Below are 25,646 nucleotides of genomic sequence, written 5' to 3' on the forward strand. Positions count from 1 at the left end.
GCCCGTTTTTTAAAAAACCTTGATACCTGGGACTTCCCTGTTGGCGCAGTGGTTAAGAATCTGCCTGCCAATGCAGGGGACACGGATTCGAGCCCTGGTCTGGGAAGATCCCACATGCTGCGGAGCAACTAAGCCCGTGCGTCAACACTGCTGAGCCTGAGCTCTGGAGCCCGCAAGCCACAACTACTGAGTCTGCGTGCCACAACTACTGAAGCCTGCACGCCTAGAGCCCGTGCTCCGCAACAGGAAAAGCCACCGCAATGAGAAGCCCGCGCACTGCAACGGAGAGTAGTCCCCGCTCGCCGCAACTAGAGAAAGCCCGTGTGCAGCAACAAAGACCCAATGCAGCCACAAATAAATAAATAAAGGTTAAAAAAAAAAAAAACCTGCTGTATAAAAAATAAATAAAATAAAATACACGGCTTCCCTGGTGGTGCAGTGGTTGAGAGTCCACCTGCCGATGCAGGGGACATGGGTTCGTGCCCCAGTCCAGGAAGATCCCACATGCCGCGGAGCAGCTGGGCCCGTGAGCCATGGCCGCTGGGCCTGCATGTCCGGAGCCTGTGCCCCGCAACGGGAGAGGCCACAACAGTGAGAGGCCCGCATACCACAAAAAAAATAAAATAAAATAAAATAAAACACACACAAAAAAAAGAAGTCCCACCTGAGCCGCTCTACCCTCCAAGGTCTGCGGTGGGGTCAGGCCTTGCCTCTCTGACCAGCCTCATCTCTGCTCCTCCCTCCAGCCCAGTACACCAGACAAGTGGAATTCTGCTTCGTTTCCCAAAGGAGCCACACTCCCTTACCTCCAGGTCTTTGCTTCTGCTGTTCCTTCAACCGGAAACACTCTTCCCCTCACTTCCTCTGACTGAGCACGGCTGAGCCTTCAGGTCCTAGCAAACCTGTCCCTTCCACCCCACTAGATTGGGTGGGTATGTTTTAGTACCCTCACTTCTCCTAGGCTAACCTCATAAGTAACCTAGTAACTATAGCACTTATACCACTACATTAGCCTTGTCTGTTTTCTTATCCGTTTCCCCTTCCAGTCTGAGCTCCTAGAAGACAGGGGCCCTGGCACAGGACCTGGCACACAGTAGGTGCTCAATAAACAGTGGTTGAATGCATGAATGAATGAGTGAATGAGTTGCACTTTACAAGTCACAAGGAGGCAAATCCAGGCCCAGTTTAAGACCTTACAGACAAGGAGAACTCTTCTAAGATGACACCCACCCACCCAGGGGTGAAGATGCAGAAAGAATTCCTACCTGGGATAGGGTCCATCTCGGAAAATGGGTCTCAGTTCTTGGAAAGTAAGAGAAACTTTTCCTCAAATAATCTTATTAGGAACCCCTAGATATAAGACAAATTCAAGGGGAGAAGCACTAGTTTCAGCATTGGCGAAGGCAGCAGCCCCACCTCTGGGCCTCCCCTTGACTTGAGCGCTCCTCTGAACAGTGGCCTGTCATCTTCTCAAGTCGCTTTATCACAGCTGCCTTGTCTATGATTTTAGGAGGCCACAATACTGAGGACAGAAGTGTCCTAGCTGACACCCTAACTCTACCCTCTCCCTGTGGTGCCCCCAAGGGCTCATCCTGTCAGCTGACACAGATGCCCCCAGAAGCCCCCTTTCTACAAATGGCTCCTCTGGCCCTCCAAGGTCACTGGATTTCTGAAACAGTGTAGATCTGGGGGTCTTTGGGCAGAGCTAGGTACAGGAGCAGGCAGGGCTGCAGGCCTGCCTACTGGGGCACAGAGCCAAGGGCTTAGTCTCAGAATTGGATTATTCAAATGAATTTGGAGCTCCCAGACACCCTAGCCTCTGGGACACGGGGATTACCCAGGCCTTTGGCGGGGAGGGGGGGGTGCCCGGGGGTGCCCACAGTCCTTCCCTGCAAGATCCGAGAGCACGAATCCTCCACCTACATTCTGCTTCCAGCCTTTAGCCCACAGCACACCTGCCTCCCTCGAGTCTGGGATTTACAGCAGTGTTATTCAAATTGAGGTCCTGAGAACATCAAGCATGCCCTGGAACTTGTTAGAGATGCAAATTTACTGAATCTGAATCACTGGGTGGGGCCCAGGTCTGGGGGCGGGGCTAACAAACCCTCCAAGCGATTCTGATGAAAATACTCAAGTTTGAGAACCACTGGCTTGGAGAACATGGGTCCACCCCACACACCTGTCCGATTATGCCGCAAGCCTGTCAAAGATTCTGGGCGACTTCTACCCACAAACTTCTCCTTTGGATTCCTTCAGCCCTTGGCTTATAGAAATTAATTACAATGATTACAATGGATCCTGTTTAATAATGCCACTTTGCACAATTTCACAGCCCCTGGAGGTGGGCAATGCAATACCCTGAGATCATTTACTGTAGACTTTATTATCCTTTATTATCCCCTTATTGCACATGAGGAAACTGAGGTTCAGAGAGGAGACGTGACTGGCCCAAAGTCACACAGCAAGTAAATCCAGGACCTAACGACTATACCATCCTGCTTCTCACTCAGCAGAGAGTCTGGCAGCTGATTCCATTCTAATACATTCTTGTCCTCACACACACTGGGATTTCCTCCAGCGCAAAAACCTTGTTATCACTTCCTCAGGAAAGCCTCTCCTGATCTCACCAGAGAGTAGTCCAGGCCTCCTTATCCTACCCCACCAAAGGTCCCTGCATTTTTCCTTAAAAGCAGGATCACAATTCGTAATCACATATGGATGTGATTATCTCGACCAGTGTGAAATCTCCAGGGAGGCAGGAAGTGAGGCAGACCCTGCTAGATGCTTACCCAACCAATATCCAGTCTCCTTTCCTTATAGAACTTGACCTTGTTTGGGGTAGCAGCAAATCCAGCTACATCACTATATGCCCCAGTCTCCCTTTCAGTCAAAGGTGGAAGAGGCTGGGTGCCTAATGGGAACTCAGTACAAGTCGAGGGCAGGGAGGTTCACCCAGTTCTGGGCGCGCAGCTGGTACTCAGGAAACGCGTGTGTCATCTAACCAGGCTGGAGAAGCAAAGACCCCCCCCCCCCACGGCCGCCTTTCTCTTGGAAATATTTTTATTGGTTCTGAGAAAACAGGGCTGAGGCGAGGGGGGACGGGCACAGAGCTAAGGAGGGCGGCGAGAGGCTCTGCCCCGGGGGGCAGACATGCTGTGTGGGGCGCCCCCAGCCAGCAGCGACTGGGTCTATGGCACTTGGCGCCCGGCCTGACTTCCGCCGGCCTGGCGCGGTGGCCTCCTCGTCGGCGGGCGCCCCCCTTTCCAGTTGCAGGAGTCGTGAGTCTTTCACAGTGCGGAGGGGCGGGGGTCCGGGGTGGGCACCTCCCCGGGGTGCAGGCAGGCCCCATCCGCCAGTACGTCCCGGGCTCTGGGCGGCGGCGGCGGCGGCGGCGGGATGAGGCGAGCTCCGGCTCCTCTTCTCCCCGCCCGTGGAGCTTGGCAGTCCTGGAGGGGCCCTGGCGGCCTCAGCGGGACATCATCCGGACAAACTCTGCGGTGGGGTGCACAGGAGGGGGTGGGGAGAAAGCAGCAGTCAGGGCCCAGGACGCTGCCTCCAAACCTCCCTCGGATCGGTGGCCCCGTGTCTATTGCCGCGGCCCCTGACCGATGCTGGTCCCCAACGTCCACCCAGCATCTTCTTTTTTTTTTTTTGCCAGCGCCACACGGCATGCGGGATCTTAGTTCCCCCACCAGGGATCCAACCGCGCCCCCTGCAGTGGGAGCGCGGAATCCTAACCACTGGACGGCCGGAGAATTTCCCCCATCCAGCATCTTCCAATCCACCGTCTATACAGCAGCTAGCAGGAGCTTTCTATCTGCGTATCTGACCCCTCTTAAACCTCTCATGGTCCCCACTGGATAACGTGCTGGATCCTGACACGACCCCAGGGCCTCCCTGTTCTGGCCCTAGCTGACATCTCCAGCCTCACCTGTCACCACTCACCTCCAACCACTAAGCTCTGACTCCACAGAGCTCCCTGTCAGCGCCTCAGGGGCAACCAACACACGCCCCTCCTGTTCACCTCTCAGCTTTCCTGCAGCCTATCCCTGCTCCTTCTCTTTTAACTAGACTTCATTTTTTAGACCAGTTTTAGGTTCACAGCAAAATTAAGCAGAAAGTACAGATTTCCCATACGCTCCCTGCCTGCCATACACACGCACGGTCTCCTCCATCGTCAACATCCTGCAGCAGAGTAGGACATTGGTTACAGTCAATAAAGCCACGCTGACACGTCATTATCACCCCAAGTCCACGGTTACATTAGGATTCATCCTTGGTGTTGGACGTTCTGTGGGTTTGGACAAATGTATAATGACATGTATCCCTATTGTACTATCATACAGAATAGTTTTGTTGCTCTAAAAATTCTCTGTGTTCCCCATCTTCATCCCTCCCTCTCCTCACAACCCCTGGCAACCACTGATCTTTTCACCGTCTCCACAGTTTTGTCTTTTCCGAATGTCATATCGTTGAAATCACAAAGTATGTAGCCTTTTCAGACTGGCTGCTTTCACTTACTACACATTTAAGGTTCTTCCATGTCTTTTTATCACTTGATAGCTCATTTCTTTTTAACGCTGAATAATATTCCATTGTCTGGATATACCATAGTTAATTTATCCATTCACCTACTGAAGGACGTCTTGGTTGCTTCCAATTTTTGGCAATTATGAGTAAAGCTACTATAAACAACAAATCTGTTTGCAGTTTTTTGCGTAGATATAAGTTTTCAATTCCTTTGGGTAAATATCTCTTCCTTCTTTTTCACCTGCTGGCTCCTACTTATCTCTTAAGGCTCTACTTACTTATAGCCTCCTCCAGGAAGTCTTCCCTAATCCCCCCTCCCAGCGTGGCAAAGGTGCCCCCACTGTGCCCACAGCCTGCTGTACTTCCCCCAAACAGCATGGACTATACTGCTGGCTTCGGCTCTCCTTGCTGGTCTTGGGCTCCTCAAGGCAGGGATCAGGTCTCAGCACACACTAGGTGTACAACACACGCTGGTAGAATGAATGGGGGATGCTGGGCTTTCAGGGAAGAGCTGGCATCTGTGGGAGTCACTACCTGGACATGGGGTGACCTGAAATGTTCAGCTCTCGTGGTAGCAAAGCCTTCTCTCCATTGCCACACTCTCTTTGACCTTGAAGACCAGCTACTCCCCAGAAAAGGCCTCCCAGCCTTTGTGTTCTGGACATTTTCACAGTCTTGCTCATGGTTATCTTGCCTTTCTGCTCAGAATGCACGTTCCTGGAGTGCAGAATCAATGTTTTGCTGTTGTTTTTTTTTTCCCGTATCCCATGGTGCCTCGGATGGTATCATGTACAGTGTAATGTATGTAGTGGTTGAGATTCCAGGCCTGAGTTTATGACCCAGCTCTGCCTCTTACCAGTTAACAAGTTATATTACTTCTCTGAGCCTCAGTTTCCTCATCTATAACATGAGGTAATAATGTGCAGTCCCTAGAGTCATCATGAAAATTAAATGAGATAATATGTGTAAAGCTACTTAGTACAATGACTGGTATACAATAAGTGTACAGTTATAGATGATCACTATTATGATTATTATTGGTTATTTTAAAAACACTTTTACTGAGCGTTCATTATGTGTCCGGTACTGAGTTCTATGGGAATGACAGAGATAAAGAAAGTGGGGTTCCTCTTCTCCAAAAGTTCAGAGTCAAGCAGAGATATAACTAGCATTTAGGGGCCAGTGTGAAGAATGAGGGTGAGCCTGAGGTGTTGTGAAAGCCCAGAAAAAAGGAAGTTCAATCTGGGGAATGAGGAAAGCAGTGTTTGAGGGAGTGGCCCCACTGCTGGGTCTTGAAGGACGAATAGAATTTAGGACCAGCGAAGAATAGGACAAAAGGCATCCTGACAAAAAGAACAACGTATTCAAATGACAGCTTAGGAGGTTCATGGACCACCTATGGCTTTAAGGTGGAGTGTGAGTGAAGGAATGGTAGGAGCTGTGGCCAGAGAGGTGAGCCGTGGAGAGATTTTAGGGGGCCTGAGTGTCAGGTTGAGGAATGTGGTATTCAGAAAATACCTACATGGATGGATGCAGGAGTAGGTGGACAGATAGATGGAGAGAGATGGATGGGGGCAGATGGACACAGGGATGGATGGATGGATGAGTACATGGATAGAGATGGGAAAATGACTGTACAGACTGATGGACAGATCAGTGGAAGTATGGGTAGAAATATAGGCAGATGAGTAGAGATATATAAATGTATGAATGAATGTTGAGAGGTAGAGATGCATGGATAGATGGAGAGAGGTACATGGGTAGATGGATGCATGGATGGATGCATGGGTGAATGTAGAGAATGAATAGGTGCATGGATGGATAGATAAGGCCATAGATAAATGGTTCTATGGATAATTGTTTACACATGGGTGAGTGGGTAAATAGGCACCTGGACAGATAAAGAGATAGATGGATGAAAAGATGGAAAGATAGATATGGAAAGATGGACAGATTGTTGGATGGATGGATGGGTGTAGGGATGGAAGGCAGATTAAAGGGGTGGCAGGATGGAAGGGTAGGGGGATGGAAAGTTGGAGTGCACTGATGATTGCATCATGGATACACACGTGGAGGGCTCTATGGATGCCCACTACTGCCCTGGTTTCTCTTCCACTCTCAAAACCACTTCCACCTACCTTCAAAGTCCACTCGTCCATCCCCATTGAGGTCCACATCTCGGATAATTTCCTCTATGTCTCGGTGTCCCACCTGATGACCCAGGAGTTTCCTCATGGCCTCTCGTAACTCACTGGTACTTATCTCCCCATCACCATTGGTGTCAAACTAGAGAGGGCAGGAAGGAGGGAGGAGTAGCTACAACATGGAGACTGTTGGAAGCAGATCCCAAGGTTGAGCCCCTTCTCCAGCACCACTGTCCCGCCTTCCCCGGATCCCTTCTCTGTCCAAGCTCCTTCCCCTGGTTTGGGATCCAGAGCTCACATTTCCGTCCCAGGTTGGAATTCTAACAAGCTCCCCGCCCCTGCCTGTCCACTGCCCATCACTCACCTCTCGGAAGGCATCTCGCAGTTCCTTTACTCCAATCATATCTGCCGTCTCCGCCAGGAGTTTAGGTCCCATTAGCTCCACAAAGTCATCAAAATCCACATGGCCACCCACTGGGGACAGAGGAACAGGCTGGATCATCCATCTAACCACTGTCCATCTGGGACTTCCCTGGCAGTCCAGTGGTTAAGACTCTGCACGTCCACTGCAGGGGGCACGGGTTCGATCCCTGGTCGGGGAACTAAGATCCCGCATGCCACGTGGCGCAGCCAATAAATAAATAAATATATATTTAAAAAAATAAAAATTTAACCACTGCCCATCTCCAACTAGGCAACTGAGGGAACTGCCAACCCTCCTTGACCTGCCCAGCTCCAGGCCCAGGGTATAAGCAAAGGCCAAATGAGGACAGAGAGGTGACCATGGACCGGGGATTGTCACAGAATGGCTCAGGGGAGTGGCTGGAGTTTGACTAAAGGAACAAGTCAGGAAGTTGACAGGGGTGGATACGGAGGGGAGAAAGAATTATTAGGTCACAGAGACAGGCAAAGAATTTCAGAGAAGGAGAGACAGAGACACACATGCAGAAAAGCAGAGAGAGAAGCAGAAGCCGTGGGCACCTGGCCCACCTGCCCCCGCCTTTCCCTCGTTGTGCAAATAGAACTCATCTTCCAAGCGGCCCTCAGTGGGGAGAAATACAGGGGACCTGCCCCCCGGGGTCTGCTCACAGCACTTTCAGCCAGTGACTGAGTTTGGGGGATAAATACCCAGCCTGAGAGGTAAGGGCTGGGGACAACTCTGAGGTGGGCCTGCTACGCCAGCTTCCCGAGCTCCCAGCAGAACTAGACTCCATCACCCACAGTGGCAGCTGCTCCAGCGCCTCCTGCCTTGGCTCCTCGTCTCCGCCCTCTCATCTCCCTACCCCCTACCGATGCCGTCCTGCCCCTATGGAGTAAACTACCGCACTCAAACCCCTGTCTCCCGGTCTGCTCCTGGGAGAATGAAAATGAAGACAGAGAAAAACATAATAATGGCATCCTCTGTTCACCTCTTACTGTGTGCCAGGTATTTGGCTGTTTTAAGTACGTCCAAAAAAGAAAAACAGACTCACAGATACAGAAACAAACTAGTGGTCACCAGTGGGGAGAGAGAAGTGGGAGGAGGGGTGAGATAGGGGCAGGGGATTAAGGGATGTCAACTACTATGTATAAAATAAATAAGCCACAAGGATATAGTATACAGCACAGGGAATAGAGCCAATATCTTATAATAACTTTAAATAGAGTATAATATATAAAAATTTTTGAATCACTATGTTGTACACCTGAAACTAATATAATATTGTAAATCAAGCATACTTCAATAAAAATAAAAAAGAAACTTCCAGAAAAGGCAAATCTGCTTAGACAGAAAGTAGATTAGTAGTTGCCTAGGGCTGGGGAGGGACTTGGGGGTAATGGCAAAGTGATACAGGGTTTCTTTTGGGGGCCATGAAAATATTCTGAAATTGGTTGTGGTGATGGTTGCACAACTTTAAATATACTAGAAGCCACTGAAGTGCATATTTAAGTGAGTCAATCGTATGGTCTATGAATTATATCTCAATAAAGCTGTTACCAGAAATAAAAATAAATGAATAAATAAACCATGAAAAAATAATAAAGAAATAAACATACCCCCAATTGACTTCCTGTGCTCTACTCCCTCTATTCCACCCCTCATTTTACAGGTGAGGAAATCGAGGCACAGAGAGAGTAGTTTGCCCCAGGTCACAGAGCTGGGAAGAGGTGGGCCAAGAACTTGAACCCAGGCAGAGGACGGCAAGGGCGAGGCTGGGGAGGGAAGGAGGTACCCGGTGGAGGGACTCACGGTTCATGTTGATCTGCTGAGACAGCTCGATAAGCTCCATCTCGGTAGGCATGTAGCCCATGGTGCGCATGCAGTTGCCCAGGTCCCGGCAGTTGATGTAGCCGTCCTTGTCTTTGTCAAACTCTCTGAAGGCCTCCCGGAGCTCTGGGGAAGCGGGGGGAGGGTTGGTTGTGGACGGTGGGGTGGGGGGTGGGGGAATGACCTGCAGAGTCTCTGGGGCAGAGGCAGCCCGAGGGCCTGCTGACTCTTGCATTCCTCCAACGCCTGGCTCCACAGAGGATGCCTGGCTCTGCACCAGGCCCCGTTTGCAGGAGGCCGAGATATCTCTGCCTCTCTTCCCACCCACCTTCCTCTCATCTTTCTGGATGGCTGAGCAACCCTCTCCCCTAAGGGGCCAGTCCTTACCTTCAATCTCCTCTGGCCGCAGTGATCTGTCCTGAAACAAAAGAACATGTCCTATTAGCAGCTGCAAGGGGCCCAGAAGTCGTACATGGCCCAGCTGACGGCCATCCCAGTGGCAGCAGGCACTGGGCGGGAGGTGATGGGGCAGCAGCGGAGGCGTGCCTGGACCATGTCCTGGAGGGGAAAGGATGCAGCCCCACCTGTCCCACAGACATGGGAGATGCCCAGGGAAGTAGGAGCCCTCTCCAGCCTGGGTACAGAACCTCTGGACCCCCAGCCCCTTATTCCAGACACAAGAATGTGTCAGCGAACAGAGCTGGTCTGGAGGCCAAAATCTGTAAATAAAACGGGGTTAGCGGGAGGTCACAACAGAAAGAAGAGGGCTCTACCCAAAGAAACCAGGAAGAGCAGGGGAGAAGAGGCCTGTAAAGCAATGGGAGAAGCGAGGGGCCAGGGGGGGAAGTGGGGGCCCAGACAGGCACCCAAGAGGGAGGAACAGGAGGCGGAGGAAGAGCCGAGTGAGTGGAGGCAGGATGAGGCTGTGCCCTGCTTCCTGGGCACAGCCCCACCTTCTCCAGTTGGACCCCCATCCTATACCTCGCCCTGTCACAGGACACAGCATAGGACCCTGGGGGCTGCCAGTGCCTCTGGCGGCTGCCAGGGTCCAAAGCTCACGTCTGCAGCCTCAAACAGTGCCCAGCTCTCCTTGGGGAGTCAAGGAAGCCCTGGGACGAGGCATCTGAACAGATGGCAGAGAAGTCTCCAAAGAGCAGGCCCAGAGGAAGCAGGGGGCAGGCTCCGGCTGGTGAGGTGTCAGTCGCCCCAGGCCTGCCCAGGAGGGAGACAGACTGGCATGAAATGGATGCGGTGCCCAGATGGACATGCTTAGCAGGCTCCAAAACTGGTCCACGGGGCTCATCCTCTCCATATGTCACAGCTGTCTGCCTTTGGGCAGGGAGAACACGGGGCAGGGTGTGCCCGCCCTGAGGAAGTGCACACCAGGTGTGGGCACACCGATCGCGAACACAGACACATGCGTGTGCCACAGCGAGTGGGCCACAGCGAGCGTGAGGCATCTCAGCAGTGCACACAGGCTGTTCTAGCCAATAGGGCCAGGGCGGGTGAGAGGCTGCTGCCCACCTGCTCCAAACTGGCCCCAGGGCAAGGGACCCCAGTGCTGGAAAATCTGAGAATCTTCTAGAAAGGGGCTGCTGAGCAACATTTTGTGGGACCACCAGCTGCGCAGGAAGGACCCGGCTCTCAGAAGTGGCCATACGTGGTAGGACAGTGCTGAGAGTAGACGTGAGCCTGGAACGAGTAGGCTGCAGGCTACCAGGTCCTGCTAGCGGCATTTTTAGCTGAAGGTAGGACTCACCTGAAGGTGTCTGTTTCTGTGAAATAATCGTAAGGACTTCCACTTTAAAAACCTGTCACTGTGCACAGGGAGGGGTTGTCACGCCCTCTAATACCTACCTAATCCTACCTCTATCACCCACTAGCAGCTCCAAGTCAGACTGGGATCTTGGGTGACCAAAAAGAATGTCTTTTACAATGCCCGGGACCCCCAGTAAGTGAAAGTGTCAGCGACTATATGCATGCAGTCACACGTGCAGAGTATGCTCACTGGGACAAGTGACACAACCTTTCCCACCCTGCAGGCCTCAAGTAGCCTCTCACATCTCCAGGACCCAGCTCTGCAGCCCCCACCCTACTTCTTATAAACCCAGAGCCAGGGAGCAAAAAAGCTGGGTACCCCTTGGCAGTGTGCCCATGGCCGGAGCTGGTCCAACTGAGTCCTGCTGGCTGGTCCCTGAATCATACACTCCCCAGGGCAGAGCGGCGGGAGGATGTGTAGTAGAGCCGGGGATGCCCACCGATGGGGCAGAGAAACCATGAGCACCGATTTGGGGGGTCAGGTGGGAATGGAGCCCACCACACCCCTCACTCCTCAACTTAAGCAGTCGAGGGACGAGCTTGGCCTCTAGAGTCAGACAGACTCAAGGGCAAAGCCCAGATCTGCTGCTTCCTAGATGTAGGATCTTGGGCAGGTCCCTTCAACTGTGTGCGCCACAGTCTCCTTATCTGTAAAATGGGTTAATACCAGTACTCACCTTACACGGCCTTTGTGAGCATCTGTGAGGCAAGATGCGTAAAGTGTTTAACAAGGCATTTAAACCTACTGATGTTTGAATCTGTAACATCACTATTAATACCCTCCTCTCTGTGACTGTTCAGATACCCATGGGAGGCCGTCCAAAGCAGTGGCCACATGTGACTATTTAAATTGGAATTGGAATCAAAGAAAATTAATAATTCACTTCCTCAGTTGCACTAGCCACATTTCAAGGGCTCGGTGGCCACATGTGGCTAGTGGCTACTGTAGAGGGAAGGCAGCGCAAATTGGACAGTGTTTCCACAGAAAGTTCTACTGGATGGTGCCGCGTATTCAGTACTGTTGTTCGGAGCACAGGAGGTCTTTGAGCCAGTATCCCTGAATCTGAATCCCACCTCTATCACCCACCAGATGTTACCTTGAGCATGTTACCTCTCCAACTCAGTTTCCTCATCTGTAAAATGGGGAGGATAATAGTACCTACCTCTTGGAATTGCTCTGAGGCTTAAGGGAGGTGATGAGCCAATGCACTTAGCACAGTGCCTGGCACATAGTAAGTGCTCAAACAAAACAAAACAAAACAAAACACCCAAGCAATATTAGCTGCTATTATTCCTTGCTGGTGGATGTGGACTCACCAGGGCTTTGCAGCCATCAGTGGGAAACTTTGGGGGTCAGATTCACAAGTTGCGGGTTTGAGGTATATCCGTTGGGGGACGCGCACTGCTGAGTACAGAGCCCCCTCTTCTTCCCAGCACCTCCTTCCTCACGCCCTGTGAAGCCAAGTCGAGCGCGGCTCCACCGGGGCCAACTTACGTACAGGCTGCCTGTTCTCCGCGAAGCCCTTACGCAGGAAAATGCAGGCCGGGCCCAGCAGGTTGTGCATGACGGCGCAGTTCTGGGCCAGCATCAGGAGCGGTCCGGGGAGCTCGCCGCTGGCCGCCAGCCCCTCCTCACTCGTCTGCACCACCGTATAGCTGGTCTCCTCCTGACGCATCTTCAGCCAGCACCAAGCAAATACAAAAGAGAGGCGGGGCATCACCTCCCTGCCCAGCTGGGTCCTCCTGGCCCCAGCCTGGCTCCTGGTCCTAGAAGGGGCCCTTCTCAAGAGCAGACCTTGCGAGGCAAACAGCAGGGTGCAGAAAGCCCTCAGGATGCTCTGGGGCAGGCATCAAACTGGTCCAACAGGTGGATTCCCCGATCCTTGGCCAAAACGGATGCTCCAGGGAGAGCTGGGTCTGATACCCTCTGTGTGGCCCATGTGCAGACACAAACACACATACACACACACGTGCACAGAACCACACACTCGTGTGCATGCAGAAGCTCAGAGAGAGAAGCAGGCAGAGGGAGGCTTCTGTTCATTCAGGGAATAATGTCCTTTCCCAAGATGCTCCCAATGTCCCAGCGCAATTCCCGGGGCTAAGCTCCCCGACTGACCTCTGACCCTACCCCCACTGGAACCCACTGGAAGGCAGTGAGAACCATCAGAACTGGTGACACAAAGAGCAGAGGCTCAGCTAGCCTGCGAGACCGGAGGCTGCAGACACAGGTGCCGCAGTGAACAGAGATGAAGCAGGCAGGTGTGAGAGGCGGGGCCTGGGGCAAAACGGATGCTGTGTGTCCCCTTTGAAGGGACAGCGTTATGTAACTCCAGCCCTGTGTTGCCAGATCTTCTGATTTAAAGCACCAGGTGGGCTAAACAAAGCACATCTGTGGGTCAGATTCCACCTAGTGTGTGGCCTCGAGACTAGACGCTCTCTACCACCAGCAATTCTCCTCGTCCCTCCCGCCTTCACTGGCACCCTGCCCAGCCCAGCCTGCAGGACCTCTAGAGGCTGAGGCAGGGGCCCTCTCTGCTGGTGGAATATAGCTGGGCTCCCAGGCCACGGCCAGCCCACCCTCTTCCCTGATGTTTCCCATGCAGCTATAAAAAGTCAACACTGCCCACAGACCGTCCCCTTAGGGCAACAGCAGCAGCCAGACACAATATTCTCTTCCACCCCAGCCTCCCGGCCAGGATGCCCAGCATCGCCCCCAGAATCCAGGTTAGGGCAGTCTGCCTTCAGCCCTGAGCTTGATGCCTCCCCACCCCCCGGCGTGGGGATTTGGAGCCAAACTTTCCAAGGAAAGAGAGAGTGGTGGAAACTTAGAGGGCTGTCTTTGTCCAAGAACGCCAGAGCTGCATGCCCTGCCCGTCCATCCTGCTGTACCTGCTTTCTAACAGTTTCCTCCAGCTCAAGGAAGGCCACGCCCAGGAGAAGATCCCACGACCTAACAGGTAGCCTGTCCTCCTAGGGGGACAAGCAGAGCAACCTCCCCCATCTCACCCTGTCCTCGTGGTCCTCCTCCCCGGAGCCCCACACTGTGGAGCTATAGTCTAGACTCTCTTCCAACTTCCTAAGCCTCTTCCAGGCCTAGAGATGAAGGAGCAATATTCTGGCTCCTCAAAGGGAAAGCAGCAACTCAGACCCGAGGTGCAGGACCTCAGTCCAAGGCCTGAGTCCAGTGACTGCAAAAAAGGGTCACCCTAGGTAATCTTAGAACTTGAGGGGTGTCAGACATGACCAGGGTCCATTCTGGTTTGATGACCAGGAGAGGTTCAGAGCCTCGGCCACACTCGCATAGGCTTCGGGGACATGTCTCGAGCCAGGGCAGGACCAGAGAGCCCTTCCTGACAGAGGGAGCCCAGGAGTCGACCGTGGCTTAACCCCAGGAAACAATCTCAGGAGATGTTGGCAGAGAATCAGCCTTTTCACTTCTGGCTGATTCTCACTCACTTGGCTTGGATGAGCACACCCAGAAGGAGGCAGCAGGCAGCACAGAATTCCGAGAGGAGCTTGAGTATAACTGGCTTTGGACTCAAACAGTCTTGGGGACAAATTCTGGCTTGCCGCTTGCTTGCTATGTGACCTTCGGCAGGTCACTTGACCTCTCTGGGCTCTGGTTTCCTTCTCTGTCCAATGGGTACCATCAGGGCAACTCACAGAATTCTGTGAGAGGTAAATGGGCTATTGCACAGTGCCTAGAGCAGCGTAAGGGCTGACTATGTGGGGTTGCCATGGTGATGACAATGATGATGACAACGATGATGACAATGATGATGATGATGCAACTTAAGAGATGCTGGATGCCAGAAGGCATTTACATCTGGCTGCAGAAGAAGTGGGAGAATATTTGCCAATCAAGAAAGAAGTGAGAAGGACAGAGAAACATTTGCTCCCACGAAGGAGGAACCAGTGATGGCTGGGAAATTTCCACTGCATCTCTTGATCTTAACCCTGCCTGGCACCAAGTTGCCCCAGGACGCTTCTGTTCTTCCCTGGCCAGTGATGGTACCTGACAGCCCAGTCCTGCCCTGCTCAGAGCCTGGAGGAGGCCTCCTCTTTCCATTACCAATTCCCAGCTACTACTTAGGAAGCCAAGTGGACAGCGGCCCACAGGCTGACAATGTTTCCTGGCACTGAGGGGACGTCTCCTGAGTGTGGCAGGGCAACAGGAGGGGCTGGCACGACTCATGACCTAACAGCTCTCTAACAACACAAGCTCGACAAGCACAAGCTCCTTCTCACTGAAGGTATTCAAGGAGAAGTTGAGTGAGCAAGCACCTGGTGAGGTGGGCGAGAGCATTGCCCAGTGAGTGGGAATTTGGGCTAAGATGACCTGTAAGGTCAGGTTCGTGAATCTATGAATAACATCTCTGACAGCAGGAAAAAGAGAGAGGCAGCCTCTCACAGAGGCAAAAATAAAAACAAAATACCAGATTGGGCTTGACATATGTATACTAATATGTATAAAATAGATAACTAATAAGAACCTTCTGTATAAATAAATAAATAAATAAAATTTTTTAAAAAACCAAAAAATACCAGCTCTGGATTTACACAGACCAGGGTTTACATCTGAGCTCTGCTTCTGGTTGGCTGTGGGATCTTAGTAACGCTCTTATCTCTGAGTCCAGCTCCTTTCTCTAGAAAATAGCCAAGAGAACTACTGGGTGGAAAAGAGCAAATGAGATAACAGGTGTTGGAGATCTTGTAGATATTCAGGAAGAAGCAATGATTACTATTATACAAATACATGAAATTGAATGCAATACGTTTTATGATCTTTTGCCCTACTCCACGGATGCAAAACCTCTCCTATTTCCCTTTTTACTTCCATCCCCCTTCTCAGAAAACCCAGAGTGGAAAAGCTAATAACACTAGCTAACATTTACTGAGTACTATATTCCAGGCAGCATTCCCAGCTCTTTCCTTAGCCCCCAAAATCACATTTGCAGGTAGATGTTAGTATTTCCACTTGATGGACAAAGGAACTGAGACCCAGAGGGGTCAAGTAACTTATCCAAGGTCATATGGCTAGAAAGAGGAGACCTGAGAAGTCTGACTCTTAAGCACTCTGCTGTATAAGGGAAGATGGGTTGGGTAGGACAGAAGGACAATACTTGTTCTTTAGTTCACCTCTTTAAACTCTGGACAGAACCCCAGGGAAAGGGCCTTCGCCCTGTGGTCCTCTAAACTAATTCAGATCCATTTCTGCTTCTCTGCAACAGTGTGGAGGCCACCTCTGATGCAAAAGACTCTCCTTTAAGATGACAGATGACTGGGGGGTGTGTGCACAGAAGAAACAGTCAACCCTCAGAAGGATCCAAGGAACAGTGAAGATTAAAAGGAATTTGATGTGAGCAGCTTAGCTAAATGAGGAAGATGATGAGCAGAAAAGCCTGAAATGTCCTAAATGGAGAGGCTGTCAAACTAACAGAGGAGATAGAATGGGGCTGGGGGTAGAGAAGCCATTAGCTAACCTGAGACCTTGGGTTAGTTACTTAACCTGAGTGGCAATCAAGTTCCTCGTCTGGTAAATAAAATAATTTGGAGGAAAACATCCCTCACATTACTTCTTCCTTTAAGTAATATCTATGAGTTTCTTCTATGGCCTGACTACAGAGGGCTAGAGATACAGGCAGCGCCCACTTAAAGCAAGACCTTACAGATATAAGCCCAGGTTTGCAGGAAAGATGCTTTGGAGGTGATTATTTGCTTTCCTAAAAGGATTCTTGCAAAAGGATATTATTGTGGTGTGTAAGCAATACATCCACTACAGAAAGCAACTTACAGACGCCTTTGCTGTACACTCTGTTTCTCGATGGAAACAACCCTGGGGCCCCAAACCAGTCTGGTTCTAGCTGTGAGTCTCTGACCTGACTCAAGAATTATCAAGGGTAGAAGGGGACACCTGGCTTGGTTCCTCTCAGGAGCAAGACGATCTACTTCAAAACCCACAGCTCTGAAGGCTTAGAGACCACCAGAGAGGCTCAGAGACGCTCAAAGGAAATGAATGAGCCCCCATCCTAATGCCGGGAAGGAACCAGCAGCAGCAGGGTCAAAGCCCAGCTCAACCCTCTTCTGATCCTGTTGGCTCCAAGGGGGGTCTGTCCACTCACATCCTAAAGATCCACGCTTTTCATGGAGCTACGTGGTTTCTTTCCTAAATCTTGCACAAATTCCCAAACACAGCGCCCCATGCAGCTTAAAGTCCCAACTTCAGCTCAGAGCCTGGGACATAGAAAACTGTGATAGAAGGGAATCTGGAGGTAGAAACAGGGAAGCAGCTCTAGACAGAACCCATGGGAAGGGTAGCAAGCTTCAGATGCCCACCCTCTCTGCCCCCAACTTCTGGGGCAGAGGGCAAGATGCTCCAATCCCCCGCCCCAGGCTTTGGGCCCTGATCACTCCAGAAACATACCTTCCTTGAGAGATTTCTCAGTGGAGACTTGACACAGTTGCCCATCCTAAGCTGAGGCAGCCCCTCTCAGGATCCCCGGGTCCATGAAGGAGGCTCCTGGGGGCTAAGAGACCTTAGTCTGGGTCCCCACCAACCCTAGCCTCCCTCTGCCTGCGCCGTCTTCCTCCAAGACCGATCTGAGTCCTCTCTCTTGCGCGCGTGCTCTCTCACTTGTCTGCCTGCTCCTGTTCCCAGATTTTTTTTTTTTTTTTTTTGTAGATTGTGTGTGTTCATGTGTGTGGGTTTAACTTTCTGGACACTTTCTTAAGGAGATGAAGGTAGGAGGGGAGAGTGCAGGCACAGAGGAAATCGCCCAGAGAGCTGACGGCAAAGGGCAGCTGAGCTGGAGAAGGCTGCCGGATCATCTACATCAGATTACAGCTGAGGCCTCTCCCCAGTCCATTCCCCTTCCCTCGGCCCCTCCTCTCTGGCTGTCAAATCTGCAGGGAGATTGCCTCGGGGAGGGGAGCCCAGAATGGCAGCTGCAGCTAGGAATTAGGCCAGCAAACCCAGAAGGGGAAGCAGGCTAGTTTGGGCCCCCAAAGCCAGGGTGCCTCCCAGCTTCCAACCTTATGTGTGCATTCACACACACACACACACACACACACACACACACAGGCGCTCAGGGACAAACACGCATCTTAATCACGCCCGCCATCGCAGCTGGATTGAGAGCAGGCAGCTCCAGTGAGGCCCTGGGAGATCTTGTGACGAGTCTCCATCACGCTCCATTTTTCACACTTGCCTCCTCACCGAAACGGGATGAGGCTCCAGGGCTGGAAGCACAGCTGAGCCGACGCAGCTCCTTCGGCTCCCTTCACTGTGCGCGCTCTCTCCGACCCAAGGGAAATCAAGAGCCGGCCCTGAGGGGGTCCTGATGGAGGCAGTGCTGGCACGGCGGGCGGCCGTGAGCAAGCGAGGGCGACAAACCTCCTAATCCTCTGCCTGATCCCCATAGAGGATCTTTCACCGGTTTCCTTGGGGGTGCAGAGAGGCCGCCCTTTGCAAAGCGGTCTTCAAGGTCCCATGAATGAAACTTTTTAGGTAACTGGCACGTCCTCGTCCCTCCAGCTTCCAGCTTTGATGTGAATTCATCTCAAGCCTCAGATGTCACCTCTGTGACCTACAGCCCCAGCCAGACGACCCAGGAGAGGAAGTGTCCCCGTTTCCCTGCACCCGGCTTTTCCCAGCAGGGGGCACCAGAGCTAGGCTGGGAAGCCGAGCTCTTCCCAGGCCCTGAAGCAAAACCCTTTACACGCAAGGCTGAGAGTTTCAGTCCAGAGGGGCTCCTCTCGCAGGAATTTTTGTCCAGTTTTGGGTGGCTGGTCAGAGCTCCCGTTAGGGGAAGATGGGTGGGGACGCTGCCCAGAAGGTGCCACAGGCCAGCTCCCAGGGAGCTGGGGAGGGAGGTCCCTGGATAGCTTTTGAGGACCGTGGCGCTGACGACGATGGAATGGTTTATTTTAGTCGGGGAGTCTCTCAGCAGCCTGGTTCCGGCCTCTGGAGGCCAGAAGGAGGAGCCTGGGGGGGGCTGAGGGGGGCGCTGTTGACACTTAAAAGGGCAGGAAAGGGGGTGAAGATGCTGCCGGGGAGCTGGTACGGGAAGAGCCAACAAAAATGCCTTCTTCAAAGACCTGTTCCTCGGAAACAGAGCCTGAAGGCAGGGTCGTGGGAAGAGCAACGGACTCAGATGGATGGGAAGGATCTGGAGGTCTGGGACTGAGTCCTGGCTCCGCGGCTCCGGAGTGCTCACATGGCAGCCCTCAGTTCCCTCGCCTGGTGATACGGTGCGTGCGGGGAAAGTGCGTGGCACAGGACAGGTACTGGATAAGGAATTATTAAAACGGAAGAAGGAAGTATCATTTGTCCCATGTGCTTGGCTCTGGGAAAGTCGTGGGAACGAGATACACACGGTCCCTGCTTTCAAGGAGCTCACATTCTGGCAGGCGGGCAGGAGATATTAAAGGGCTATCAACATACTTAATCTCAGTTCAGGTAAATGCTATGAAGGAGAAACACAAACACTCTTGAGAATGTGAGACAGGGATCTGACTTAGTGTGGAGGGATCAGGAAAGACTTGTAGACGAAATGTAGAACACTGACCATCTGCAGACTTTTTTGAAAAGCTAGGTCTCACCGCGGACCCCAGAGGGGAGATGAGCTAGGCTCCGGGTACAAATCCAATTCGTATGAACTAAATGGGTGGATACATGCAAAGGCGGCACAGTGCGAAGCAGGGGCTCTGAATGCTGGCTGCAGACTAGGATCACTAGGGACCTTCCCCAGAGATGCTGATGGAGTAGGTGCAGGTGAGCCCCGGACGCTGGTGTTGTTTAATACTCCAGGTAATTCTAACCTGCAGCCAGTGTTGAGAACCACTGATCTAGAGGTAAAGAGCTCAGCATACAGAGTCGGACAGACCTGCATTCAAATCTTGCCCACCTGCCTACCAACCATGTGACCTTGAGGACTTCTTAATCTTTCTGAGCCTCAGTTTCTGTATTTATAAAGTGGGTACTCTAATAACGCTTCCTTCATAGGACTCTTGTGAGGAGTTAATAATACATGCAAAGGGCTTGGCACAGTTCCAGGCACATAGAAGGCACCCCTTCCCCTGCCCGGTGGTGACGTTGGTCCTAAAGGGCCCAGCAGGGCCTCCATTCACTCAGCAGGGCACCCACAGGCTCAGACCTGGTGGCTCCTGCCCCCCGCAGGCCAGTGCAGAGCACAGCACACATTTGTCGACCTTGGGATACGCCTCTGTCCTTAGAGACAAGGAGACCAGGAGACAGCAAAACCAGGCCCTTGTGGAAAAGTCCACGCACTTGGAAGAAATCCCATCCTTTAGCGAAGAGGGTGCTGACACCAGCTTGAGGCTTAAGGGCAGCCAGGGATTCAGGATTCCAACCCAGAGCTTGCTTAATCTATTTTAGGTTGAGCAGATGGGGTGTGTGGTGGTTCTGTGTGACAGGAGTAACTACTGATCTTGAGGAGGCAGATGGCTTGACCTTTGGCAGAAAATTTCACAGAGGGCTGAATGGTGGGGGCTTCCCTAAGGAGTAAAGCACATCCCACGGCCCCGCCTCCCCATCAGTATGCACTGTGGCAGCAGCCCCTGGGCCTCCAGAAGCCACGCTTAGAGTTCTGGAATGGAATAATAGGATCAGAGGGATGAGAAGGATAAACCCATTGCTGATTATTCCTGATTAGGAGGGAGGCTGGCTTTGGGCCCTGATCAGTCCTATCACCAGCATTTGAACTTGGATGGCAGCCCAGTGTTAAGACACTTGGGGAAAGCTGGGTCGTAACCTGAGAAGTGCTTTGTGGATGCTTCTGACAGATAGGAAACGCGCTTCTGTGACTTTCCACCGGCCAGTATGGTGTGGCACTGGCAGGTTGTTTGGAGACAGACACACCACATCACAGTCCTGCCATTTACTTACACTGTGACCTTTGGACAAGCTACTTCCCCTTTCTTGAACCTGCTTCCTTGTCTCTAAAATGGGGCAAGATAATGCTAAGTTTCGCAGGTTGCTATGAAGATAAGATAATGAGAAGATACTTTGTCCATTGTTTACTGGGCTCTAGACAGAGGTTGAAAGTGCCAATGTTGCTTCTGCAAAACCTACGAACTGACACCAAGTGATTCCTATCATCTACGATTGATCTCAACCACAAACTGACCTTCTCTTCCCCTTCCCCAGGACCCAGAGAAAGGCCACAGGGACTCCCAAGCCCTCTCAGAGAGCAGTAGGGAGTGACTTGGCTGGGCAGGAGTAAGTAATATACACAAGCCATCATTCTAGGCACACAGGCCTAGTGCACTTGAATCCGTTAGGATCCGAACCATATGGTCCCTCTCCTTCATCTAAGCTATAGGAACCAAGAAACTGAAGTGCAGAGGCTGGAGATTCATTCACTCACGCATTAAATACCTTGACCCTCTTACGTACAAAGCAGTTGGGAATTGGGCTAGCCTACTCAAATCAGAAGAGATGTCTCTATAGTTGAAGAAAGGGGATGGGACAGAGCTATGGGTTTTTTTCCTCTTTGCCTCATCTACAAGAGGTGTTTCTTCCCAAATTTAGGGTAAGGAACAGAAAGACTATTCTTAAAATAGTTTTCCAAGACCCAGTGCCAAGAGTTGCCCCCAAGTCATGCCTGTCCTGAGTTAATTTTTGATACCACATCTTCTCTCTAAGCAGCTGGGTGGCTTGTCTTAGCTGGCCACAAAGAGGGTACTAGAGGAGGTCCTTTGTCATTCAGCTCCTTTTTTTTTTTTTTAAATTTATTAAATTTATTTATTTTGGCTGCATTGGGTCTTCATTGCTGCGTGCGGGCTTTCCCTAGTTGCAGCGAGCGGGGGCTACTCTTCGTTGCAGTGCACAGGCTTCTCATTGTGGTGGCCTCTCTTTGTTGCGGAGCATGGGCTCTAGGCATGTGGGCTTCAGTAGTTGTGGCATGTGGGCTCAGTAGTTGTGGCGCATGGGCTTAGTTGCTCTGCGGCATGTGGGATCCTCCCAGACCAGGGCTCGAACTCGTGTCCCCTGCATTGGCAGGCGGATTCTTAACCACTGCGCCACCAGGGAACTCCCTCAGTTCCTTCTTTTAATGGCCTTCCTCACTTGGCTCAGAGACAGCTTTCAAACTACCTGACGCAGGCCCTCGTTCTGACAATTACTCTATTAATAATTGTATTAATGAAGCCTGTGCCCTTTTCCAGCACTCACTCTGAGCCAGCCCATTTGACATCCTTAATCTTGTATAACCCTCATAAGAGCTCTGCAGGGTAGTTTTTTGTCAATCTCATTTCTGGATGAAGAAACCCAGACCAGAGAGAGAAAATAACAGGCCCAAGGTCACAGCAATAGGAAGTAACATTGCTGGGATTGGAACCTGCAGCTCTATCTCCTAACCCACCATTCCATGCCTTAGCCTCAAAATCACACCGTCTCCCTGTTAGGTCACTGGAAGAACCCTAATTCCTGTTCCCCCTAATGAAAGAGTCCATCTTGGTACCTTCAGTGTCACTTTGGCCCCGGCCCTCCCTGACTCTATTACAAATGGAAAGAGTTTCTGACACAGTCCTTGGTAGTTAATCAACAACAACAACAATAATAATAACTAACATCCATAGACCCTTGCTCTGGGCCAAGCTCTGTGCATATCTCCATATCCCCTTTTATTCCCCCCGAAAACCCATTGAGATACTATGATTATCCCTATTTTGCAGATAAAGAAACATAGGCTTACTGAGGTCGAACGATTCACTGAAGGTTAAAAAAAAAAAAAAAAGGAACTTGGGAGACATGAAAAATATACTTCCCCAGGGCTATATTTTGCCCAAAGCAGATCCTATCGGAAAGTTTCTATATTCAGAATCTCATTTCCCTTCTCTTGGTCCTGACCCTGTCTCTAAGGACAGAAATCTCAATGCAAAGAGAAGGGACGGAAAGCCTAATTCTTGCAGGAGACTGGAGACTGACGCAAAGTCCCAGGCCGGGTTTTGTTGCTGTTGCTGTTGCTGGAGCAGATGCCTTAGAGCCGTCAGCAGGAAGGCCAGACGGGGTGTGACCAGCTTTAAAGAGAAAGCCTGCAGCTCCAGGGGCAAGAGCTTCCAGAGGGAGGTAGTAAATATTTGATGGGGCCTTCCAGTTCTTCCTGACTCAGGTGACCCTGGTGACATTTCAGAACATGGAACTGGAAAACAGCCTTCATTTTATGACTGAGGAAGTAGAAGCAGAAAAGCACATGAGCTGAAATGCTCTGAGCTCACAAAGGGCCCAGGCAGGCAACTCCTGCAAGACTGCAAAGAAAGGGCCCTTTTTCCAGAAACAAAGTCAGATCACCAGCAAACTAAATAACCAGAGAGTGTGTGATCCTGGGCCAATGACCTACCCTTCCAAACTGCTAGATTGTAAGCTCCAAAGTAGCCAGAACCCTGGCTATCCTGTCCACTTTCGTCTCCATAGTGCCCAGCAAACGCCTGGGCAAAGTAGGCGATCAAAATATATTTGATAAATGGATAAATAGTTGTCACCAATTCAACGACACAGTGTCCCTTTTGCAATCCAGACCACTCCTGCCCTAACACCTGACACCCCCTCACTAATACAGAAGCCACTGCAGTCAACTCTTCAACATATCACTGCACTAACTTTCACAGCTCTGCATTCAAATCTCTACTCTGGAGAACCGTTTCCAGATAACTTGGCTAATGAGGGCTCCTGGCAGGAACAAAGCCACACTGCTGCCCTATCACGCCACCACAGCAGCCCCGTGCAACCCGAGTCTACGTGCAGCTGCCTTCATGTCAGCTGCCTTCATGCCTCCACCGGCATCAGCCACTGCAGAGTAGTATTTTGAAAAGGAATGTGCAGATCTGAAACAAAACACGCACGGCCTCCTTGGAGCATGGGCTCTAGGCAGCATGGCAAGCCAGGAGCTTGAAACGGCTTCTTTACGCTATATCCTAGCACAGAAACGCACAGGCCCCACCTTCCCCCACACAGCACGCGACACTCTGATCAGACCTGTGTTACACCCCTCCTCGGCTGCTGCAGAACTGTGTCCATGCTGTGCCAACGAGTTTGACTTAATTATGGACTCAGAACTAGAGGAAATCCTGGCTTTGCTCAGGAGTTCACAGGTTCCTTTCTGCTGAGCCTCTCTCCCCAGCAGCACAGCCCCTAACTGTAGACCTGGATTATGACCACGGGGCTATTTTTAAAGGGCAGATGCCCAGCTGCTTGGGGTTCTTGAGAGAAAAGAAACAAAACGAGCCATTCATGACCCCTTAGTGACCTTTCTGACCCTAGAATACACACTGACTCAGACTAGGGGTCTCTAGGTGTTATTCCATGTCCCACAACTCGACAACTGCCCACTACCGTCTTAATGGCATCCCTAGATGACAACCTCCTTAAAATATCCCCGAAGTTCCAGTCTGAGCCATAGCTCTGTACATCCCTCCATGACTACCCAGACACTCCTCTTTTCTCATATTTTTACCTTTCCTAACTTTTCCCAGGTCTTTGGGGCCACCACAGGCAATGGCTAGGGTCCCTCATCCCCAAACAAGGCTGTGTACCCCGAGGTCCCCACTCTTGATCCCCAGACTCCATGCCCATTGGTCTCTTGGGTCGCTCATTGGTCGTCTTGGCCAGAGGCCGGAGGAGTGGGTTTGGTGCCACCTGCTCAGAGCACCCCTCCTTGACCCCTGCAAATTTCCAGGCGGTTTGTGGAGGTCGCTCCCCGTCCAGGACTGGCCCATTCCGGCAAGTGGAGGGAGGCTAGGCGGTGGGGCCTCGCCCTGAAGACGCCCGGAGCGTGGACAGCGCACAGGGTGCTGAATCAGGCACGGGGAAGGAGGCGCGCGGGCTAGGGCGCCGGGCGGCGGGAGGACCAGAGGAGCGTGACCCGGGACCCGCGGGCAGCGGGAGGAGGGCTGTGGGCGCGCAGCCGCGGCAGGGTCCCGAGCGCCTCTCCAGGGAGCGGGCGGGAGGCGCGGCCCTTACCTGGCCGAAGGCGGAGCTGAGCATGGGGCGCAGCTGGTGGAGGAACGGGTCTGCCTCGGACGCGGCGGCTGGAGCTGAGTCCCCGCGACCCGGGGCTCGCAGAGAGCCCCGGAGGCCGAGCGCCGGGGACAGCCCCCGTTCCTCCCCATCCCGCCCGCGGGCCGGCGGCAGCGGCGACGGCGGCGAAGGTCGGGACGCCGCGGCCGGCGGCGCCTCCCGGGGCCTGCAGTGCGCCTGGGGGAGCCCGCGCCGGCTCCCCCGCGCGCCCTCCTCTCGCGGCGCCGGCCGGCACAGGGGCCTCCGCGAACTGGGGTCCCCGGACGGCGGCGGCGTGCCCGGGCAGGGGCCGGGCAGCCGGCGGCTGGACAGCACTGGCTCCCGGGCAGGGCCGTGGCGGGGAGCCCGGCTGCCCCCGCTCGCCGCCGCCGCCTTCAGCAGCGACGTCTTGGACTCGCTTTTAGCGATGTGCGAGCTCATCGCGGCGGGGCCCGCGCTCGCATGGCCCGGCGGGGGCGGCGCGGTGCGGCGCGGCGCTGGGCCCCCGGCGGGCAGAGAGCGGGGCGCCCGGCGGGAGCCGAGCCCGAGGACGCGCTGGAGGCGGGCGCCGTCGCCCGGCCGCTTAAATGCGGCCCCGTCGCCGCCGCCCATGTGACAGCGCAGCCTCTACGCCTGGAGCCCCGAGCTCCCCGGCGGCTGGCGGTGCGAATCTGGGGGGGCCGCCGGCTGTCCCAGAAGAGCCCACCCCCGGCTCCCCGGCGGCCCAGGTACCGCCGCGCCCCGCCCCTTGCCCCGCCCCGCGCTCGAGGAGCCCCGCTTCCCGGCGGCCCCTGGCGGCTGAGGGGGCGCTGCGGCGCGTAGCCGGGAGCGCCGGGAGAGCGAGGGAAGGGGCTTGGCGAAGGGCCCCAAAGATGCCCAGACCTTG

At 52.8% G+C, this 25,646-nt stretch overlaps 1 protein-coding gene across 4 annotated transcripts; it reads right to left on the reverse strand.

The window, feature by feature from the left end:
* Positions 1-3,045: 3,045 nt before the first annotated feature.
* On the reverse strand, positions 3,046-25,438 carry CABP1 (calcium binding protein 1). Of its 4 annotated transcripts, none has more exons than XM_029228936.1 (7): positions 17,168-17,339; positions 12,240-12,416; positions 9,310-9,340; positions 8,905-9,048; positions 7,039-7,148; positions 6,669-6,816; positions 3,046-3,492 (listed from the first exon to the last, which is right to left on the reverse strand). In XM_029228936.1, the coding sequence occupies exons 1-7, from the start codon at positions 17,210-17,212 to the stop codon at positions 3,467-3,469; spliced, it is 681 nt and encodes a 226-aa protein (XP_029084769.1). In that variant the 5' UTR covers positions 17,213-17,339; the 3' UTR covers positions 3,046-3,466. The 4 variants fall into 4 exon arrangements, with proteins under 4 accessions (XP_029084769.1, XP_029084761.1, XP_029084778.1 ...); XM_029228918.1 differs by lacking the exon at positions 17,168-17,339 and adding an exon at positions 24,725-25,372 and having other exon boundaries at positions 3,413-3,492; XM_029228928.1 differs by lacking the exons at positions 12,240-12,416; positions 17,168-17,339 and adding an exon at positions 24,725-25,438.
* Between the last annotated feature and the right edge of the window lie 208 nt (positions 25,439-25,646).

The sequence above is a fragment of the Monodon monoceros genome, unplaced genomic scaffold (assembly GCF_005190385.1).
Source record: "Monodon monoceros isolate NGI ecotype Baffin Bay Population unplaced genomic scaffold, NGI_Narwhal_1 Super_Scaffold_1, whole genome shotgun sequence".
Classification (NCBI taxonomy): domain Eukaryota; kingdom Metazoa; phylum Chordata; class Mammalia; order Artiodactyla; family Monodontidae; genus Monodon; species Monodon monoceros.

Coding starts and splice junctions, on each gene's coding strand:
- CABP1 (XM_029228918.1), bottom strand. CDS start 25,372: ATGGGCGGCGGCGACGGGGCCGCATTTAAGCGGCCGGGCGACGGCGCC. Junction 12,417..24,724: donor TCAGCTCCGCCTTCGGCCAG/GTAAGGGCCGCG, acceptor TGCTGGCTGAAG/ATGCGTCAGGAGGAGACCAG. Junction 6,817..7,038: donor TGCGAGATGCCTTCCGAGAG/GTGAGTGATGGG, acceptor TGCCCTCTCTAG/TTTGACACCAATGGTGATGG.